The 22,040-nt window shown below is 37.4% G+C and overlaps 3 protein-coding genes across 3 annotated transcripts; 1 reads left to right on the top strand and 2 right to left on the bottom strand.

Moving 5' to 3' along the window:
- Positions 1-97: 97 nt before the first annotated feature.
- slc25a55a (solute carrier family 25 member 55a) lies at positions 98-6,234 on the bottom strand. The gene is made up of 10 exons (XM_057337667.1): positions 6,127-6,234; positions 4,355-4,463; positions 4,137-4,262; positions 3,776-3,831; positions 2,148-2,238; positions 1,931-2,049; positions 1,629-1,821; positions 1,379-1,533; positions 1,220-1,295; positions 98-1,093 (listed from the first exon to the last, which is right to left on the bottom strand). Exons 2-10 carry the CDS (start codon positions 4,372-4,374, stop codon positions 934-936), a joined length of 996 nt encoding a protein of 331 aa, XP_057193650.1. The 5' UTR covers positions 4,375-4,463; positions 6,127-6,234; the 3' UTR covers positions 98-933.
- A 3,743-nt stretch (positions 6,235-9,977) lies between these two features.
- On the bottom strand, positions 9,978-11,143 carry tshba (thyroid stimulating hormone subunit beta a). The gene is made up of 3 exons (XM_057338439.1): positions 11,120-11,143; positions 10,793-10,975; positions 9,978-10,460 (listed from the first exon to the last, which is right to left on the bottom strand). The coding sequence occupies exons 1-3, from the start codon at positions 11,126-11,128 to the stop codon at positions 10,167-10,169; spliced, it is 486 nt and encodes a 161-aa protein (XP_057194422.1). The 5' UTR covers positions 11,129-11,143; the 3' UTR covers positions 9,978-10,166.
- A 3,571-nt stretch (positions 11,144-14,714) lies between these two features.
- On the top strand, positions 14,715-22,024 carry slc5a8l (solute carrier family 5 member 8, like). The gene is made up of 15 exons (XM_057338355.1): positions 14,715-15,068; positions 15,538-15,603; positions 15,781-15,832; positions 16,663-16,730; positions 16,829-16,983; positions 17,634-17,774; positions 17,853-17,982; positions 18,909-18,997; positions 19,136-19,248; positions 19,339-19,406; positions 20,407-20,493; positions 20,884-21,074; positions 21,240-21,349; positions 21,425-21,510; positions 21,747-22,024. The coding sequence occupies exons 1-15, from the start codon at positions 14,715-14,717 to the stop codon at positions 21,867-21,869; spliced, it is 1,833 nt and encodes a 610-aa protein (XP_057194338.1). The 3' UTR covers positions 21,870-22,024.
- The last annotated feature ends 16 nt before the right edge of the window (positions 22,025-22,040 follow it).

Here is a 22,040-nt window from a genome sequence, read left to right as displayed (position 1 = left end):
TTGTGTTGCATGTATATTGCTTAGAAATGAGAAAATGTGGTCACCAGGCAAAAAAAAGCCCTGAAAAATATTAAAACTGAAATTTGTAGCTCACAGAAAGAGTTTACATGTGTTTTATTAACGCAATGCGTCACAGTATTTCATGAAAATAATACGCTGTGTTGGAAGTGTCACATTATGGGTAGGTAAGGTCAATACTGTATAGTTAAGCACTAAAACATTCGGTGTTTGAGTCCCTCGTTTAAGGCAAACAGCTAAGAATGACCCGTGCTTGTAACGTATGTGCTGGTCCATTAAACAATACAAAAAATGCAAAGTAACAATTGTAAATATATACATGTTGCATAAATATGATACGCATTCAATTTAGTCTTTTAGGAAGTCATCGAGGCTTATGGTTTTAAACTCAAGAACTGAAATGAACAGAGTGCATTTTGATGAAAGTCCATAACCCTTAATGCCATCCGCCAAAACTACTCCTATACATATAAACAAGTATGAATGCTTAAAGCATTCCAAGCACCCAAAAGCAGATACTGAAAGTCATACTAACATCATGGCAGTGAAATAACAGATAGGAAACATGGAGATAAACAAAAACAAAGCCAATGTTCAACAAAGCAGATCAGAGTTGATTGTAGTGTCATCGCAGCGACACCAGCCTCCCTCAGTTACAGGAAACTTTCACATGCTTCTAGAAAACGTAAGCGCTCTTTTTCAAAAGTGACCTTACTGACATGTGCAAATTCTGGCCAAAGCATACAAAACAGTAAACCGAGCCAGTAGAGGAAGTGCAGTAAGGCTGGAAAAACCTATAGGACCTTAACCAGAGTGAAGCTGCTCTTTCATAACAACTTCACAATCTTGATTGAAGTTTATCTTTCTTTGTAAATGTACAGTTGTGTAGCTGCCACAATGACTCTAGAAATGTGTTCAGTCGGAGATTAGCTTCAGGGGGGACTGGCTCATGATAAACTCTCCCACGCCAATGAAGTACATGACCTGCACGATGCCGAATAGCGGCGCCATGACTATAGCCCTGCAGCCCGCCCCCTTCAGAAAAGCAGACGGTCCCTCTCGCTTCAAGATTTTCCTGTGGAACGAAATATAAATAGATTAAGTTGTATACATCATACAGTACTGTTCAGAAGTTAAGAGTCACTTCACTAAAATGTATGATCTTAGAAACCTGTTGATCTGAAAGCTAATGAATGGTTACCTGAAACAGTCAACTATGCCGGTGTATGTATCCTCATTAGCGCCTTTGTTCAAAGACTGCAGTCTGGTTTTAACCACTGCAAGAAGAGGAACAGGATAAACCAGTAAGCTTGTGCATTTCCACAGATGGCGCCATAAAGACGAGAGTGAAGCAACTTACCATCACATGGGTTAACGGCCACGGCAGCTGTGGAACCCGCGGCACAGCCAGAAATGAACGACCAATAAAATGGCGCCGTTTCGTCAGGGGAGGGTTTACCCAATTTGTTCAAGTGAGCAAAAAGCGGGAAGTACACAATCGAGAACGGTACATCTCTGAATAAAAATACAGGAAATACGACAAATTAGTTTCTCGCGTTTACATGCAATATACTGTAGAGTAAGGATTTTTTAATTTTACAATTCATTACCTCAACAGAGTTGCTCCAAGGCCTTTGTATAGGCCCTGAATTCCTTCAGTACGCAGTAACTGTCTTGCGATCTGTGTGGCAGAAACAGCTCGGGGTATGGAGCTGGGCACCACGTTATAGGAGCGACTCAACACCGCGTTTGTGGTTACCAGTCTCGTGCAAGGGATGATGCCCGGTTTTCTCTGCTGTGCAACTGTTAGCATCAGAAAATGATATATTGTTAAATACATATTCAAATATGTCACACTATGGAAGTAAAATTTCATGCCGGCTCTAAAAGTACTATATTTGCTCAAAATTACCCAGTCTCCCAGCATCCTGCAGCTGAATTTTCAGCATCTCCATTGGAGTGGTGATGATAACCTGGCACATACCAGCGCTGCAACCAGCCAACATCTCTTTAAACACAGTCAACCCTCTCCTGCAACAAACAAGGCTTAGATTAGCCATACAGAATAACACTGCACCCCACAGGCCTCACGCGCTAGTTGTTAGGGGTCACAGCATTTAGAAACGTACCCGTCTTTGGAAAGGTGGTATCTGAAAAAGTCATTGGCAGCCAGTTTGATGGCCTTCTCAGGAGTGACCAATGTGAGATTAACCGCAGCACCTAAAAGACAAACAAACAGAGGGTTAGGAAATACACACAGTAACTGATCACAGATCAGTACATGACATTCCCCACCACCATCACAACAGATTCAACATATCTAGTCATACCATTGCAACAGATAAAAATGGAACTAAGAGACAAAAATGATGATGGAGGGGGATATTTGTATGAATTAAAGCAAATGTTTTAACTTGTACATAAATTGTCAGAGATGACAAAACGTAAGAATGTATAGTGAGACAAAAAAGGAAAGCAGGCACATTCCAGAAAGAACACTCAGACCATGTTATAAAAGATACCACCGTCTGTAAAGACGATTGAGAATGTGGTTGTGCACATGACCAGATAGTTTTAAAAAAGAAAAACAGAAATAAAAGCATGAGATGAATAAACGACAAGGCAGGTCTAGATGTAAACAGAACACGGCAAGATGGGTTAGTACCGAGTGAGTCGAGATCAAAGACAGTGAGGAAAAGTGGATAAAAGTTAACCAACCACGAAAGAAACAAGAAGCAAAGAAGTCAAATTAAACTAAACAATCAAAATGATACAACAATTATCTTTAAGTAAAAATTGGTGCCTATTTGTAAGAGCAGAGTGGGTGAGAACCATGATAAATGATTTGCCTCCAGCGCGGCTGCGCCTTATCGGCTAGCCTTCACTATCCCAGCGGGGACCCACGTCTGTAACATGAAAAACACAGATGCAAACAACAGCATTCCTCACAGAAACGGAGACCCGGCACAAATCACCGACTCCAATCTCCTCCAAACTACAGATAACACTCTTCAAGGGTTCTTGTGTCAGTCAAAACTGAGGCCATTCAACTCATCTACCAAATGTCATACATTACATTACATTACATTACATTAAGTCATTTAGCAGACGCTTTTATCCAAGGCGACTTATAAATGAGGTAAATAATGGAAGCAATTGGGACAACAAAAAGCATAAGTGCAATAGAACTGGCCTCATATAGCCCACCACAGTATACAAAGCTGGGGCTTTTTTTTCACATGTGCAGAAATGAACCCTCTGATGCATGAAGTATTCAATCTCAAAGCAATAAAACAAAAATAACTTTTATACCTTTATTCCAAAAGTATTTTGAGAACGTTAGTAACTTTCTTTTACACACGTGTCCACAATAACTAAAAGAGAAACATATCACACACCACAATGGGTTGGATGTAACGTCACATTCTAAACCGTAAAAATAACTTGGTCTCCATGCATCAGAGGGTTAAGCTATAGGAATTGTGCACTACTCGGTTGATCAAAGTCAACACTGACAATGCGGCATATTACCCTCTTTTCTTTGGTGTACAGTCTACTTAAGTGCTACAAATGTAGACAAACTGGCATGGACTGAATTGAACAGTCTCCAGTCAACTTACGCAAGTTTCCAAAGTCTACTCAGATGTACCCATCATGCCATATAAAGGGACTACACTAATCTATCTATAAATCTACATAGGGTGTATATATACCTTTCAAGGCATTTGTGAATAAATGAAAAATGAGCAAATCTTACCTCTATACATGCCAAAGCACCCCTCGGATCGTACCGTTTTGACAAGACAGTCAATCCTGTAGGACAAAAAAAGTTGGTGTCTGTCACTTTGCATTAGGAATTCCCCTAAAACCCCATTATACGAATCTAAAGATAGATGAGCGTGTACATTCATGTAAACCCAGTCTATTCCCAGTCCTTATAAGGCTTATAGCTGTGATCCCTTACATCACCTGAAATTAAACGCATGATCGCCTGTCATACATTCCATGTGGATTAACTACAGACGCGAGGCAGTTTATCAAACCAAAGTCAGGCCTCACACATGTAATAATAAAGATAACAGTTTAATGCTGTCGACCAGTTACATAAGAGTGCTTACATGTTTTTGTAGACTTGCTGGCCTTGTCTTTGGTTCTGGAGTCTGGTCTTGGCCAGATCGATGGGGAACACACAGGTGACCCCAACGATGCCTGCAATGCCCCCATTGATGAGCTTGGCAGGAAGGCTGGAGGAATGAATGAAAGAATGCACATTAAAAAAATTATTTAAATAAACTCCATTTCAAAACATAAAAATGTATACAAAAACCTTCAGTACCTGATCTGCTGTTGAGACATGGTGAGACTTCTTAGACGTGATGAGAGATAATTTTAGTACCAGTTCTTTGCAGTGAGCAATGAAGGCAAAAAAGACAGAATGCAGAGACCTGGAAGACACATTAACGGTTAGCGATATATATCTGTCTACCACCGGAAAACATCACTTACACATCACTTTCATTACGCCCTTCCCACACACAGCGCTTTAATCCGCTAACACAAACACTGACTCGGACGGCCAACGAGACCGGCTCACTTCCGGTTCAGAAATGACTCGTATGCAAGTATGTAGAACGCACGTGCGCGCGCATGCGTACTATGAACACGAGCATATACTCTGGCTGCGTCCGCAATCGCATACTGTGACAGTACGTACTGAATTTAAATAAGCACCTGCCTATCGGCCGTCAAAACGGTACGTTCTATATAGTATGAGTGGGAGTTGTATGAATACATTTCGGACATACTGCGTCCGCCATGTTTTATGGTCATGTGACCCGTATGCTCTTTGACCTATGACGTATTAACAACAACCTACACGTGAGAGTTGATAAAAACATAATTTAGTCACGAGAAATTAATTTATTGGCACTTACGTTAAAAACGGACGTCCGCCTTAAAGTTTTCCGCTATATTTATTTGATTTACTTTTGAAATTTGACCGTTGCTCAGCTCCCGTGGCATCATGGGATAGAGAAGTGTCCATTCGATCCACACTTACGAATCTCGGCGGAAGTAGTAGACCATCCGGGTATTTCTCGCCTACTGTTTTTTGCATCTGAGGTTTCGGACATACTATTCATGACTCATACTCATTTTCGCCTACTATATAGTATGGAAGTAGGCGATTTCGGACGCAGCCTCTGTCTCGGTCAGGGGGTTTGGGTTGTTGCTGGAAGGGATACAGTTACGGCCGGAAGTGGTGCAAAATCTCGCCATAAAATTACAATAAATTACATTAGCTAACGCCTACCCCAACCCTAAACCTAACCTTACAATAAAAAAATGTAATTTACTGTTTTCAGCGTGACAAAAATGATGCGGTATTGAAGTGCGCATGCCCAGTGGAGGTAGCTGTATCCCTTCTAGCACTAAACGGGGGTTTGGCTTTGTAGTCTAACCTCCGTCTCTATCGAGAAGGGATTGCTAGCGTTCTTGGTATTCAGTTCACAGGAATTTAGCATGCTAGCATCAAGACCTGACATGTTTCAAAGACAAACCTCTTTACACACGCCCACTGGTTTATAGGATTAAAGATTTTTTTCTATAATGCCCTGAAAATATATCGGTCGTTTTTCAGTGTTTCGTTGATCTGCTTTTTTGGCCGAAACACACTGAAATCACCATTCACGTATTTTTGCCTTTTTCTGCATTTTACGACAACAAAGCAAAATTCAGCATTAACAATACAACGCGGTCTACAATACAATGATATGGAGATTACATTTCGTGAAAATAATTAATATATTACTTTCAACCAAAAAAGGCGGTTAGTCAGTTTAACGTGAAATACGCGGAAATGACTCCGCTATAACTAACGGCTAGAATATGACTAGTTAGTTAAAGCGGCAAATTACGACAAGCTAAAGGCTGTTCAAGTCAAAACCTAACTTTTTAACCCTCATTAAAACATTAAGTCACTTTAAATAAAAAATTTAAAAAATAATTATTATTTACTGCATAGTATTACTATTTCTACTAAGGTGCGTTTTAAAATATACATTATTACTAAAACCCAACGCTAGTTTTCGTTCGGAAGAAAACACTCACCTCAGAAATGAGCAGAAATGTTTTTTGGGCGTTCAAGTATTTCAATAAATATCAATGTGCGAGAAGAACCTTCACCGGCAGACAAGTTTGAATGAATGTTTCAATGGAAATTTCCTTCCAGTTTTAAAAAAGGAGGCGGGGATGCCGGGGCGGTGTAAATTTACGTGTCCAATGTAACCTTGCGATATTTACATAAACACACGTCATTCGCTGGTGAGTAATAACGACCGCCTCCGCGAGTCAAAGCTGAAGGGTGGGGTGGGCTAGGTCACGGTGTCAAAGTACACTAGATATTTTAGTTCAGTGACGCTATATTTTATATACAATAGTTCAGTTTCTGCACTATATATATATATATATATATATATATACTATAACTCAGTGTGACAGATGTCACATATACATCATATATTTTACCAATTCCTAATCTAAGAATAGCAAATAAAAGCAAATAAAAGCATTATGATGGCCCTTTATGAAAATTAACCATAGCCTAGTTCAACTACACTATAAATGAAGAGTTTGGTTCTAAAATTTGATAAATCTTTCAAAAATCTTGTTTTTTATTATGATGTCATGTTTTTTTGTGTTTTATTGTGTTAGTTAGTTTTTGTCATTATGGCTTGAAATCAAAACAAACCAACTGCAGTTTGATTGACATTAATGGGAATGCACAATACAAAAACATGATTTAAAAAAAAATGTAATCTCATTTTGTAAACAAACTTCAAATATACCGTTTTGATTACAGTACTTCACTTTTATTATAATAAAACCATGGTTAATTTGGTTAAGGCGTGTGGTTTTGCAAGCAAAACAAAAAGCTATGATACCGCCATCATTGGCAGATAGAAGTAGAAGCTATGACTTGTTAGTGACTTTTGATAGTCCTAATTACCATTACAATGTTAACATGGACAAATCCCACAACAAATGCAAGTTTCTAGGCTGTAACCACATTTTAAGTCCTGAGGCACAACACAAAACATAATACAGTTCTAGAAGTTTCTCATCTAATGTTGCTTTTCCTCGGGTGTGTCCCAGATGAATGCAGAAAACCCCAAACGTTAATGTGATTGAAACTCTAAAATAAGCAAACAGCTGTCTTGTGTGCCTAAAAATAACATGACAATGAACATAAGAGTTTAAGTAAAAATGTCACAGCTGCACCTGGTGGTAATCAGTCAACGTGGATTAATTAACTCATACATCAGGAATAGACAGATTTAGCTCATTGATTCAAAACATGAGATCAGATCTAATTTGAACACTGATACAAAGCAGAAGTTTGGGTTTTCCCTTCTATTCTATTTCACACGGTTTTTAAAGTCAAGGGCAAGTTGAGACCAGCATGATATCTGAGAGCTCATGAAATAATAAGACCAGCTTACGGACTTATTTGGAAATGTGTGTTAAGGATCTTTTTAACACAACAATGCTTCAATTGTTCAAAAAGAGGTCTCGGTCAGAACCTGCAGGCTTCTTTTTACTCAGTTTTGAGTTTCAAGTTTAGCCAGTTTTAACTAAAGGAATGCGACACAAAGATTCCTCTGCGTGGGGACACATGGGATAGGTATGCACGCCCCACCAACCCTGTTAAAAACTGCCGAGCAGTCAGATTCCACCAATTTGATTGTTTAACGTTTTATAAATTCAGAGCTTTGGATTTTTACAACATAGACTCGTGTGCTGTTGACTCATCTCTGTCATTCTTATAAAATTGGCTGGATTGTGAAAAGGAATAATATGAGACTAGCTGTTGATAATGTCAATCTATGATAAATAGAAAATTAGATTTGTACATTGTGTACTGTACAAGGAATGCCATGCATTGTTTGCCTATGTAAAACTGTCGGGTACAGCTTGCATAGCTACTGTGCGGTTGCTAAGATGTTTTGAATGTTTGTATTGTTTGCTGTGCAGTTGCAGGTCATAAAAAAGTGGGTCCAGAACACAAGAGCCCATACCAAGACTCCATAATGTTTTGGGCTAGATTTGATCTTGGTCGCTTGTTTACTGTAATCCTTTGGCATGTTTGAAGCCTGCCAGGAAAAAACGTAAATCTGATCACTTTATTGAGAGTGTTATTGAAATACAGGACAAATACAAACTGAGGTATAATAAAGAATAAATGTCAACAAAAAATGATGGAATGGATGGAACAGCCTGGCAGAGATTTTAGCAGAAGTATGTCATCGACCTTTTACAGTACCCCATTAGAAGATAATAATTAAAGATAATAATTGCACATCTAAATACATAAAATATATCGGAATATTCATTTGCATAACATTTCATTTGCTGTCGTGTCGAGTAATAAAGACGGCCTGTCGTGAGTCACATCTAAATATTAACATCAATGACATCATCACATTCTAATCCAAAGTGATGAACTCTCCACTAAATACACTCTGTTATTTTTGTACTCGGTGTAATAGTCTTATAGAAAGAATAAGGGATGGGGCATGGAAATGTACGTTTACATGACACTGGGAGGCAGAATAGGACATTGTGATGTCCAAATTGATCTTTTGTCCTGCAATGATCTCCAATCATGTGACCACTTACAATTCTTGAGGCAGTTCTGAAGGCAAGCCTCTTTACACATCTTTTCTCGCTTTCAAATTATTGTGTGACTGTCGGGAAAGGAGGTCATACTAACAGCTGGTCACAAATACACATAAATCATGATGATATGGTCTATAAAAACGGTTGTAAAAACGTATAAATGGACTTTGGTTAGAAAGAACGCAAACATGGGTTAACCTTGCACACGTCTCACTTACTGAGCTTGTAATATAAATAACCCACAGCTGCTTGACTCTCTAAATATGCATTATCTATCACTGAGCTCTCTTTTACCCCACGCACATACACTACAGTGAAAGCCACTTTTGAGAGAATTAAATATGAAGAAGATAATCATGAAAAAAATAAAGGTTTTCATCATACTGATGTCAAAACCCATGTGAGGTCTCTCTTAATGTTTTTAAAGATTTTTTATTTAATTTCTAAAGTGCCGCTGTCAGAATTGTCACATCATAACCAGACCACATGTAGGTCTGAAAGAAGTCTGATAAAAATAAAAAAAAACAATATATTGTAAAAGCAGTTTAACATCTAATCTAAATCATTAACATCTTAAAGACTAAATGTCTATATGGCATCTGTCAGGAAATGTCTCAGAGACGTATTGCAGAGATAAGCAAACGTTCCAAAGAAATACATCTTGCAGATGTAAATGCAGACATCAAATAGACGTATTCAACATGTATGTGAGCTATCAGGGAACAGTCACATTAAAATAAAAATTCTGTTCTGTGTTATTGCTTCTTGTTATTGATTTTGATGCACAGAAATCGTACAAATGTCGTTCCTGAAAACATGTGTCCAAAACATCCAAAACACATGTTTCTCTCATCTTAGATAGAAAACGTGTATAGACTGATATATATGATGTCTGGACTCTTTCAACAGAGGTTTGGAAAATATAAACAGATGGTTCAATATTTATAATAATTAAACGTTTATATTTCAAGTTTTGACTAAAAATGTCACATCCACAACAGTGGGATTACCCAAAGGCTTGACCTAAGAAAAAAACGTAGTATTTCACAGGGCCTGTCAGAAATATAATGATTTACTAGAGAGGAATTCATGCAAATGAGGTAAAGCTATAATTTACCTTACTTTAACTATACCCGCTGCACATTTTTAACTTTTGAACTTTTTGGCATGATCACCATTGTGTAAAACAACTTCCAGTCTATTAATCTTTCTAAAAATGTATCATCTCTACAAACGTGGATGTGATGTGAGTTTAAGGGAAGGATTGGTTGATTGTTCAGAGGCAACATTTAATAGGACACCAATGAAACAATAAAACATTAAAGATGCAGACTCATCTAAACATGACGGGTTAGAAAAGGTGAACTCAATGCATTATTTAACAAACAACAGTTCACCGTCAACAACTATGGTAAACACTTTATTCACTTTTAACTGAGTTTAGACTATTTTTATTTATCAGATCATTGAAGTCACTCGTACTGTTCCCAGAACGGCTGAACGAAGTTGTTCTCCTCCGGGTCGGGGTACAGATGACGGATAGGTTTGGAACATCTCATCCCAGAATGACCGGTTTTGTGGGCACATTCATCACTGTGTGTGTTACAGGTACTGCAGTGACAGCTCAGCGCCACCGGGTACGTGAAGTGAGGATCTGCATGCGGAGGGCAGCCGGGCAGGACAGCGGCTCGATACTCGACTTCCTCATATGTACAACCCCTCTGGACCAAGAAACGGGAACCCAGCAACTCTTTTACATTACTGTCCTGCAGGAGGAATAGAATTTAGTAACTCATGTCAGGAACATTTAAACCCACGTTTGTACAACATTATGGGGTTTCTTAGATGTACAAAACAGGAGAAGTGCTAGTGCACTTGCGTTAATGAACACATATCCCACTTCAAAGATTCATCCCTCGTGTTGTTCGAAACCTGTGTGACTTACTTTCATGGAAAGTATTTCATTGGTATTTCAAGTAGGAATAAAGTCTCAAGGATTTGGAATGACGTACTGTAAGTGTGAGTACAGAATATTCCTTTGAAAATAACAATTTGAAAATAAATAATAATAAAAAAACTCAAAAAGTTGTCCACTTACTCTGGAAAAACAGAAGCCCATGCAGATGGTGGTGTTGACAGCTACACAAAAGTTACACTCCGGCCTCTCGACGTAAAGGGTGTATTCTGTGGGGGCACACATGGGCATGGCCACCTTCATCAAAAGACCCAGCATACCCATCACATACACAGCGGACATTATTGCTGTCAATATACAGTGTATCTGTCAAAAAAAAAGAAAAACACAATTTTTCAGATTTTTACATTCTCTAAAGAAACCACGAGTTGGGCAAAGACATGCAAAGAAAGATTTTTAGTTTGAAGAAGTAGCTGTTTTTTTCCTCTATCAGGGAGATAGGACACTTACCCTGAGCATCTGGTGTCCGTGTAAAAATTCAGCTCTTCTTATACAGACAGTGAATCTGATCTCCCACTATCTCTCATCGCCACAGTGCAGCATCCATAAAACTGCTGCCCATTAACCAAATCATACACAGGCTTTCTGCCAAGAGCACTGAATTCATATTCACATTGCAAATCTCAATCTGAGATTTCGCTTCACAGAGCATTATCAACTTTGTTCTAAATTTTACTCCCAAAATGTCTTGCAAAAGAGACAAGTCATATAGTAAGTGCATCTTTCAACAGGGGGTGCATTACTGTTTGATTCCAAAATGTGCATTGTTTATTGTTTATGTATTTGCCCACAATATAATGTTAACATCAGCTGTATAGTACAGATTCATTTTTATGTTACAGAATGTTCAAGTAGCTCAGAAATGAGTAACAAAAAATCACAGATATTGAGCATACAGTTATGTGGTTACACTTTTACAAATAAAGGCGCTTAAAAGGTTTTTCACGGCAATGCTAGAAGAACCCTTTTTGGTTCCACGAAGATCCATTCAGTCAAGGTTCTTTAAAGTACCATCCCTTTCTTACCTTTTTATAATCTGACAAACCTTTTTCGCCACAAAGAACCTGAAACAGAAAGGTTCTTCGGATGTTAAACGTTCTTTCTGGAACCATTTAGACAAAAAGGGTTCTTCTATGGCATCGTGAAGCACCTTTCTTTTTAAGAGCGTAGAAGTGGTTAATGTTAATGGAGTTCCTTTATGTAGTCCGAGATGAGAATTGTTTGATTTCTGATGCTTGTCATGGGTCGACTTTAAAGAAGTACAGTATAAGCACATACGGTGTGTCAAAATGTTGATTGATTTATGACCCCCCTGTCAAAGGTCTGTCAACCGGTCACTCAAATGGTTCTTTTATGGCCTGTCAATCTTGATGACATTTAGGTTTTATGACTGTTGGGCATCCTCGGTTGTGTTTGTAAATGAGAGAGAGATAAAGTAAATGTTTATGTGATTTATTCTTCTAAGAGTGAGTTGGTGAGTTAAGACTTTTATCTGAAAAATGATTAAAGTGTTTGGGTCAGCATTTTTATCATTGTGCCATAAACCTTTTGATTCAATGACATGCCCTGACATGTTCTTTCATGGTTGAGTGTGTCCAAATGTTTTTAAACATTGCAGGTTGCTCTGACAAAGTTTTAGTGTTAAAGAGATAAGTCAAAGATTTAATTGAACAAATATGTGTTTTTACCATGTCTTGACTTTCCTTCTGCATGGAGAGATGCCGGTGTGTCTGACAACCACCTAGTGAAAGTGTATACTTGAAACCCAAATCTTAACAATGACCGTCAAATAGATTTTGATTAAAGTAGGAAATATCCTTAACTTGATGTCCCCATCTGTCTGATAGTCTTCTGTCTGAGAGGATGTCTGTGTGTCTATGAGCGGGTGTGCAGGTTATATTTATATATTGCAGGTTAAATTATATAATGGATTTATATTGACTTACCACAACAATATAACCATGAAACCGTATTTAGTATAAACATTTGATTGAATAACAGGTTTGTGGTTTGTATATTCACACAGGGATTTTCCCCCTTATTCAGTTTTAAAAGTTTAAAAAACTATTCCATGTGTTTAAGATCTGTAATAAACAAAGATTTTGCTGTATGTTAACTTGAACCGCAGGAGAAGTTTAGATAAATGTTTTCCTTTTGCGTAAAATGCATTAATTAATATAATTTTTTAACATTAACTTTTAGGTTTGTTCTAAAAATATTTTAGCAGCATATACAACTTTTTGACATAAGTATGTTATAGATAAGATTCTGCCAGGTCTTGGATAAATGTGATAATGAAATGTTTCAGTTCCACAAGTTAAAATCTTTGACTTTTGATCTTTGACTTCGGCGTCTTGGCAAACCTGTACACAAACTGTGGAATTGTTAAGGTCTCTTCTGAAAAAAAGTTTATAGTAGTAGATTTGCTAGACAAACAACTACTATTACAGTTAAAATAATAAAGTACAGGCATGAAAAAAGTCTAATTTATGAATTTTTCCACTGTATAAAACCTGTAATTTTACAGAATGTTTAGATTTCTATATTTTACAGATTTTCCATGTATAATGAAAAAAAGTTAATGTATTTTTGAAATACGGTCAAAAACCTGTAAAATTACAGAAAAAACTAAATCAATTAATCTCATTATATCCTGTAATTTTACAGGAAAAAAATGTTATTTTACTGTATAGTTCTGTGGCTCCAGCAGACAGAAATTTTCCGTTTTTTTACGGTTTGTTTAGGTGGAGATCTCTTTAGTCTGTTTAGGTTTGATCCTAGATCAATTTTGCCGCTGTCTGACTATCTGCTATTGGGTAAACGCTTTGAACACATACTAATATCAAATCACACCCACATATCATGTTGCATTTGTACAAAAGACACAGGATGTGCAATAAAACACCATGGAAACCAATGGGCTTCATTGATCAATCCTGCTTATTACTAAACACCATAATCTTAGCTTTAATAAAGATACAGACTCGTTCTGACCATTTATCGCACTCTCATCGAGTGAATCTCGATTTGGATCCTTATCAAGTGTGCAAAGTTCACAAGCTGGAAAATGGAAAGCTAAATGCGTGCCCAGACAGTTTTACATGCAATTTATTCCCAGCTAAGTGATATGCATCTTCAGCACTTGAATAGTAACAACATGCTATTAACAATTGTTTTGCAGATTGGAGAAACAGTTACAACATCACCACGACCAGATGTTCTGACAACAGTGTCACACATTAACTTTTTTCAGCACGTTTAGTGAAGTTGTTTTTCACAAAAATAAAAATGTCAACACTTTATACCTTACCACGAGGGTGATGTCACAATGCACCTGTGCTGCCCATACTTTCATAATTCTATAGAAACGTGCTTTCATGATGTTAATAATTGCTTTGCCTTATCACTTTCAATGTCTTTGTCAAGCTGTAACTGATTTGAAAAGCGCTCACTGTTTCTGATTGACCCGAAACCGTCGGTAGATACTGATTCAACAGGGAATGGATGGAAAAATATCGGGTAAACCTCAGTACCAGGAACTGAAGGGTTTGACATGACCCGCTCTGGGGGAGCACGTGATGAAATGCATCATTTTCAGGACGTCTGCTAACCTTGATAAAAACACACGATTGTCTTGTTGTTTTATCAATGGGGGGTATATCTACGTTTATGGCTTAAGCAATCTCCGTTAAATTCTTCCAAGCAATTGGAGCTTTTGGAATTCATTAAGCAACTGTGACTAAAGGTTTTATGCACGGCTAATCTCGCTTCATGAGTTGGAATAGAAAAGTCGACTACCTTTTACAATGTAACTGGTATATCTTCTGGCCTTGAGGGATCATTAACTCGAGCCTTTTTTTGTAGTCAGTCCAAGTTTAAGGTACTCAACTCCTTATCAGTTATTGGCACGGCGAGGAGCTACTACTGTAGGTCTTGTCCTCCAGTTGGCAAATGGTGGAGGGATTTCCAGTAAAAGCATCACATTAAACACGGGAGTGATACCGTATTTAAAGCCTTTGAGCGTTGTAACACTATTTTTGAAATCATGCCTGGCAGTGGAGGTCCTGTTGCAACGTTCTCTGTCTGGGACTATGTGGTTTTTGCCGGCTTGATTCTGTTCGCGGCCGGCATTGGGTTGTTCCAAGCCATCCGTGGACGAAAGGAAACCAGCAGTAGTGAATTTCTACTGGGAGGCCGTCAGATGACAGCCGTACCTGTGGCTTTATCCCTCACAGCTAGTTTTATGTCAGGTATCACTGTAATCGGAACGCCCGCCGAAGCTTATCTGTACGGGACACCGTTCTGGCTCTTTGTCTTCTCTTATGCGATCATGTCCACCATCAGCGCTGAACTTTTTGTGCCTCTGTTTTACCGTCTGAACATCACCAGCACTTATGAGGTAAGAGGGCGACCCCGTCACAGTGTTCGAATGAGGATAAGGGAAACTGGTACAGACGTGGAACACACGGAAATTCTGGAGGGTCCATCATTGATTTGCTCTCAAAAGATGGAAATAAAACGAGGACGTGGTGGTGTAGGAAATAAAAAGAAATGAAGTGTTGGTAGTTTATGGAGGATTGATTTATTGCCCCGACATTGCATTTCGTAGTATTGTAGGTGCGTTATCCAAAGTGCATAAGTTATTCTGGATCATTCTCCTGATGAAAGAGAAGCATAAAATGAAAAATGACAGATATTAAAAATAGCACATCAATGGCCTACATTTAAAAAACAGCAAAACTAAAAGAGGAAAATACAAGTATTCTGCAACAGCAATGAGAAAATAGTTACCGCGATTGTGACATTAAGGAAATTGTCTGTTGTTTTGTGTATTAATCATTCATTTGTTTTGGTTACTTGTTTTGTAGTACTTGGAAATGCGTTACAACAAACTCATTCGAATCATTGGAACAAGCATGTATATTGCTCAAACCGTAAGTTTGCCTTTACCTTCTTACATGACTATGCATAACTAAACACACATCAGAGGCGGGACTGCATCAGTCTATATTACTTTGGGAAATTATTTCCATTGGGTTCGTGTTTTTTCAATGTAATAAGTAAAGCAGATTGTTGTCCAATCGTCTAATGGCTGATGTTATCTCTCGTAGGCATTATACACAGGCATGGTCATCTATGCGCCTGCACTCGCCCTGAATCAGAGTGAGTACAAAACTGATTTACATTTATTAACGTTAAAAAAAAAGAAAAATACAATAAGATTATTATGCTTATTACTACTGCGCTCTACTGTCCACCTGGAGAAAAAAATATTTCAATTTCATCTATTTACAGTATGACTTTATATACATACAGTATATATGAACACATTAATATGTCAAATAAAAACTCACAGCATGGAAAAAAATCGTATCAACCTTTCTGATGATTAGAAAGAAGAACAAAATAAAATAAAAAGCCTTTTTATAGTTGGATTTTTTCCTAATTCCCTGAATTTATAATATTATAATTTGTAATAGTCTTCTCACAAAAAGGGTTTATTATAAATTTAAATGGATAGTTCAACCAAAAGTCCAAATTCTGTCAACGTTCATGTCATTCAAAGCCTGTATATGACTGCATATGATGATATTCTTCTGTGGAACACAAAGTAAGCTATTTGAGAAATGTCTCAGGGGTTTTCTGTCCAGACAATGGAAGTCAATGGGGTCCAATGTTGTTTGGTTATCAACATTCTTCAAAATATCCTCTTTTATGTTCTGCTGAAGAAAGTCATACAGGTTTTAAATGACATGAATTGAGTGAAGAAAGAATGTTTATTTTGGGTTGAACTATCCCCATGCAGGTACATGCAAATGTTAACAAACCTGTTGGAAGGCTTAGCCTAAGGCTTCTTCAGTTCACTGTCCAATAACCCACATTGTACACCAAAATCTAGAGAAAAGAATATGTGAATACTGATAAATGGCATGATCGATATTTTCTTAATAAAAAATGACGCATGAATAAATAAAGAAGCTTGTGTGTTGCAGTCACTGGTCTAGACCTGTGGGGAGTGCTAGTGGCGACAGGTGTTGTCTGCATCATCTACTGCACACTTGTGAGTTACATTATTCGTCTTATTTGCAGCTTCACATCTAGAGGATTTTGTGTATTCTATTTCTTTCCTGGTTGACTTCAACCTGCTCTTTTTAACAGGGAGGGCTGAAGGCAGTGATATGGACAGATGTGTTCCAGATGGTCATTATGTTGGCCGGGTTTGTGGCCGTTATTGCACGCGGGGCGGCACTACAGGGGGGACTTGGGAGGGTCTGGAACGATAGTTACCATGGTGGACGTTTGGAAACGTTCAGGTATATTCTAAACAGGTTTTGAAGACTAGATCATACATCCACATGCTGAAATGTGCATCCAGATGTTATTTCGGTGCCTTATCTCTCTTTATGAGCTGTCTTGAGTTCATAAACTATTTGAATACCTTAGTTTTGTAAGCATTTACTGCTCATGTCATGTTTATACAACATAGAACTCCATTGCATTCACACAAGAGGAGATTGTAGACAGATAGATAACCTACACAGTAAAACTGCTGTAATTTAGCAGAAGGTTTGCCAGTAACTTACTGTAGATTTAATGTACAATTTGGTTTAAGCATAAACTTAACCAGTTTGTATATTTTTCTTTCATAAAACAAGACTACATTTCTTGCGTCACTTTGCTTGTTATGTATCGTTATTTAAGAAGTTTTCAATATTTTTACGGAAAACAAGAGAAAATGCTTATAAGAATGTCATTTTTTGCAGTGTTGCTGTGCTAATGCCAGTCTCTTCTTGGTCATTTTAAATTACAAAAGTTAAAGCGTTTTTAATTTTAATTAAAGTAATTGAAAACAAAACTAATTGGAAAGCATATCAAGTAGTAATTAAATCTACAGTAAGTTACTGGCAAACCTGCTGCAAAAACTACAGCAAAGTTTTACAATACTGCTCACATGTTCCTACAGTTTTGATCCTGATCCTTTGAGGCGTCACTCTTTTTGGACGATCGTCGTTGGCGGCAGTCTGATGTGGACATCGATGTACTCCATCAACCAATCACAAGTGCAACGCTACATTTCTTGTCGGACAATGACTCAGGCAAAGCTGTGAGTATACAGTATGTATACAAATTTAAAATCAGATATTCTGCGTAAAAACTGTGGTGTCAATGTTTCATCACACAGAGCACTGTACGTGAACATGGTGGGGTTATGGGTCACAGTGAGTCTGGCTATGCTTTCTGGTCTCACAATGTACTCCATCTATAAGGACTGCGATCCGTTCAGTAATAAAGATGTGGGAGCCACGGATCAGGTGATATTTGATATGTGATTATTGCTCATAGGTTGCTCTTTCATTGCTAGGGTTGGGAATCGAAAATCAATTCCAATTCGGAATCAAAAGGCGTGGGAATCGGGTACTTGAAATGAAAATGTCAAATTCTCTTATCAGTTCCTGTGTGCAGATTTTCAGATTGTGTATGTGTTAACTTGTGATCTGATATCTCAATCAAAGCCTTTATTAAAATTAACCATATTTTTACTATGGTATAGTTATAGTTTCATTATAGTAACTACAGTTTAACCATGATGTAGTTAAACTATGGTTATACAAATTGTAATAAATCAGACAAAACATGGTTGCCACGTGTATATGTACAAAAAAGGGGCTCATTAATATATATATTTATGCAAACCAGTCAATAAGCAGGCTAAATGACCAAACAGGTTAATATCTAAATGTTTTACTGTGGAATTGACATTGGGAATCGATAAGAATCGAACTCGATAAGCAGAATCAGAATCGATAAAATTCAAACGATACCCAACCCTATTCATTGCCCTCAGTTGCGTTGTCAGATGTTTCTCCTAAAATTGCTAAAAAATAGAAACAAATGAGACAAATGTAAAATACATGATATGAGGGTAAAATGAATAGATTGTTAAATAATCCGGATCTGTGCAAATTTGATGAGAAATGTTCATGTTGAGATCTTCAGTATTATTGACTTGTAAATGCAGACTTGGCAAATCTTGTGACATATTGTTGAGATTTCTTCTGAAACTCAGGAGAAAATTCTGAGATGCAGGAGACAGAAATGTCCATTGGCTCTCCGTTTAATCTCACTGATGTCTAGGAGACATACAGTACATGAAATATTAAAAAGATCTCGTGTGAGTTTTCGTTCGTATGGGTGACCTTTACATCCAATAAAATGAACCAAATAACACATTTAACAGTTACTTCCATATCTGGTGATGGACATACTAGCAGATTTCCCAGGATTGCCTGGTTTGTTTGTGGCTGCGGCCTACAGTGGAACATTAAGGTAAATGACAACCAAATCTCATACTTTAAAACCTCAGACACATTCCTCACAGGAGATTTATAGGTTTAGCATGCACAACGTACAGTGTGTTAAGATCAGATCACACACATCAGTATTACTTGTGTGTGGTTTCAACAGCACAGTGTCGTCCAGTATCAACGCTCTAGTGGCAGTCACGGTGGAGGACTTTTTGAAACCTTCATTGCCCTGGCTGACAGAGAGACAGCTGTCCTGGATCAACATGGGCATGAGTGAGTTTCAGTGTAACAACTGTATACGCTGACAGCATGGAGGAGATGCCGGGTTGATGCGTATGCTGATGCTTAATATGTCATTTCTAGGTGTATTCTATGGAGCTGTATGCATCGGCATGGCCGGTGTGGCATCCATGATGGGCAATATACTGCAGGTAAATGTATTAATATACACTTTTTGTTTGAATTTTGTTCTGTTTGTTATTGTGCATTGTTTGTTCTTCTTATTCGCGTTGGTTTGTTTACTTACATTTTTATAGTCGTTGTAATTTATTTTCTTATCCCCTCTTATGCCCTTCTAACCTATCTTTCATAAAAGTAAATAATGTTCATTATTATAATATAACATAGCAGTTAGTATAGTATATATTTTACTATAGTACTCTGTAGTATTAACTATAGTACATTGATAAACTGCAGTAAATACTATATTAGTGCATAAAAGAATAGTTAAAGTTTGTCAAATTCTGTAATTATTTACACGCCCTCTGCTCATTTCAATGACTTAATTTCTATCTTCTGCAGAACACAAAAGAAGATATTTAGAAAAGTGTTGGTAACAGAAAACCGTTGGTCCCCATATTGACTTGCATCGGTTTTTTGTTTTACAATAAAAGTCAATGGGGACCAACGGTTTTTGGTTACCAACATTTGTCCAAATATCTTCTTTTGTGTTTTGCATAAGAAAGAAAATCGCACAGGTTTAAAACGACAACAGAGTGAGAAAACGATGACAGAATTTTCATTTTGAAGGTGACTATTCCTTTAAGTAGGCCTACTTTTTCAACTTATTTAAAAACGCTGTAGTATATAGAAAGTTTACAATACTATAGCATACCACAGTATTTTTCATGCGGTAAGTAGAATTGTTAAATCGTAAAATGTACCAACAATGAAGATCTTGAACAATATACAAAGAACATTTTTTTTTAGAGAAAACTATTTTACTACAGTAAACTATATCCTTACAATTTAAATAAAACATGCACTTCAAAAAATAAATGCATTTCACGATATCTAAAAATACTACAAAGGATGCTTGAGGCCATTTGTGGCACTATGCACAGCAAAGGATTTCAAATTGTGTCAACATCACCATCTGTTGTTGAAACTCTGTAATTGCATGTCACGAGTATTTTTGTACTTCCGTCACAGGCAGCCCTGTCCATATTTGGTATGATCAGCGGCCCTCTGCTCGGTCTGTATGTGCTAGGCATGTTCTTCCGCTGCGTCAACTCCACTGTAAGAACTTTATATTGTCTTTCATCGTATCTTTCAACCTTTACAAAAAAAAGTTTAAAATTTTCCCAATGAAATGCATTTAAACACATGATTTGTAGTTGTTTTCTATTACAAACGTTTCTTCAGGTGTAGGCTACTATTAAAAATATACTTAATGTAACTCCTATAAAACATAGTTGTAAACAAGTCGTGTACTTACATTTAAAGTAGCCTGTACTTAAAATACAATGTATTAATGTAGTAACAAGTAGCCTACATAAAGTATACTTAAAAATATACTCTTTTAACGCTTGTTTTGTCTTATTTTAAATAGTTGTAAGTGATATTGAGGCCTCTAGTGGGCCCGAGAAACACTGTTCACCTAAATTCATAAAAGCTCTATTTCTTCAGGGAGGTTTAGTTGGTTTGATTTCCGGACTGATTATAACATTATGGGTGGGAATTGGAGCTCAGCTGTATCCTCCATTACCCGAGAAGACCCTTCGCCTTCCTCTGAGTGTGGACGGCTGCATCGCTCCTGAGATGAACCAAACCACCACTATGACACCATTTAGCACAGTCCTACAAACCACAACTCCAATGTTGGTGATCTCATATTCGTTTATCTTAGTCTTTTTATAGCTTAAATTTATACAAACAAGTTTCACTTTTCATACATTTATGCTAGTGCCATGTATGATCATATACTTAATAGTGTTAATACAAACGCTGACATCAAATCAATAACCTCTCATGATGTCTTTCAGGCCAAGACCAGCTTTGGCAGACAGCTGGTATTCTCTGTCCTATCTGTACTTCTGCCCCGTAGGCATAATTGTGACCATGATCACAGGACTATTCGTTAGTGCAGTCTCAGGTAAAGACGACCGGCTCTGATGTTTTTGTTAGTGAGTAAAGAGATGGAAAATAAACGGTGACTTTTTTTCTTTAGGTGGGTGTAAACAGCAGAAAGATCGACCAGAGCTGTTTATCACAAAGTCTGATCTCCTTTGCTTCCGCCGCAGTGAAGACACAGAGGTGAGATCTTTCATTGCCAGTGTGATGAACATTTAGAGAAAGAGAAGATCCATGTTGTCAAGTCATGACTACAAAACGATATATGACGTAATTCATCTCTCGGATCATTCTAAATGATACTGTATATGCATCATTTATTTATAAATGCCGATTTGTTGTTTTCCCTGCGAGTTTATTTTCCAGTAACTGGTTTGTGAGATTGAAAAAAAAGACTTATCATTTTATATTCTTTTCAGATGTCCAAGCCAGACCTCATTGAGAAAGAGTCTAAACATGTCCAGGGGCTGGACAGTCCAGTTTTCTGCGACAATGAAATTGCATTGAAGGAGAAAGAATCAGAGAAGATCACAAGGTTTTAGAAGAAAGATGTTGTAAATAGTAAACGAAAACTGTATTTATGTATGTTAAAATAAATGGATGGACATGATGAGGACCTTTCGAAACCTACATTTTACTGTATGACACATTTTCATAAACTATAATAAAGCCAGTGATTTACATGATTAAAAATGTACACAACAATGTTAAGT

Source organism: Triplophysa rosa, linkage group LG7 (assembly GCF_024868665.1).
Source record: "Triplophysa rosa linkage group LG7, Trosa_1v2, whole genome shotgun sequence".
Taxonomy (NCBI): domain Eukaryota; kingdom Metazoa; phylum Chordata; class Actinopteri; order Cypriniformes; family Nemacheilidae; genus Triplophysa; species Triplophysa rosa.
The sequence above is the reverse complement of the archived record's forward strand: the minus strand, read 5'-3'. Positions and strand labels throughout refer to the sequence as shown.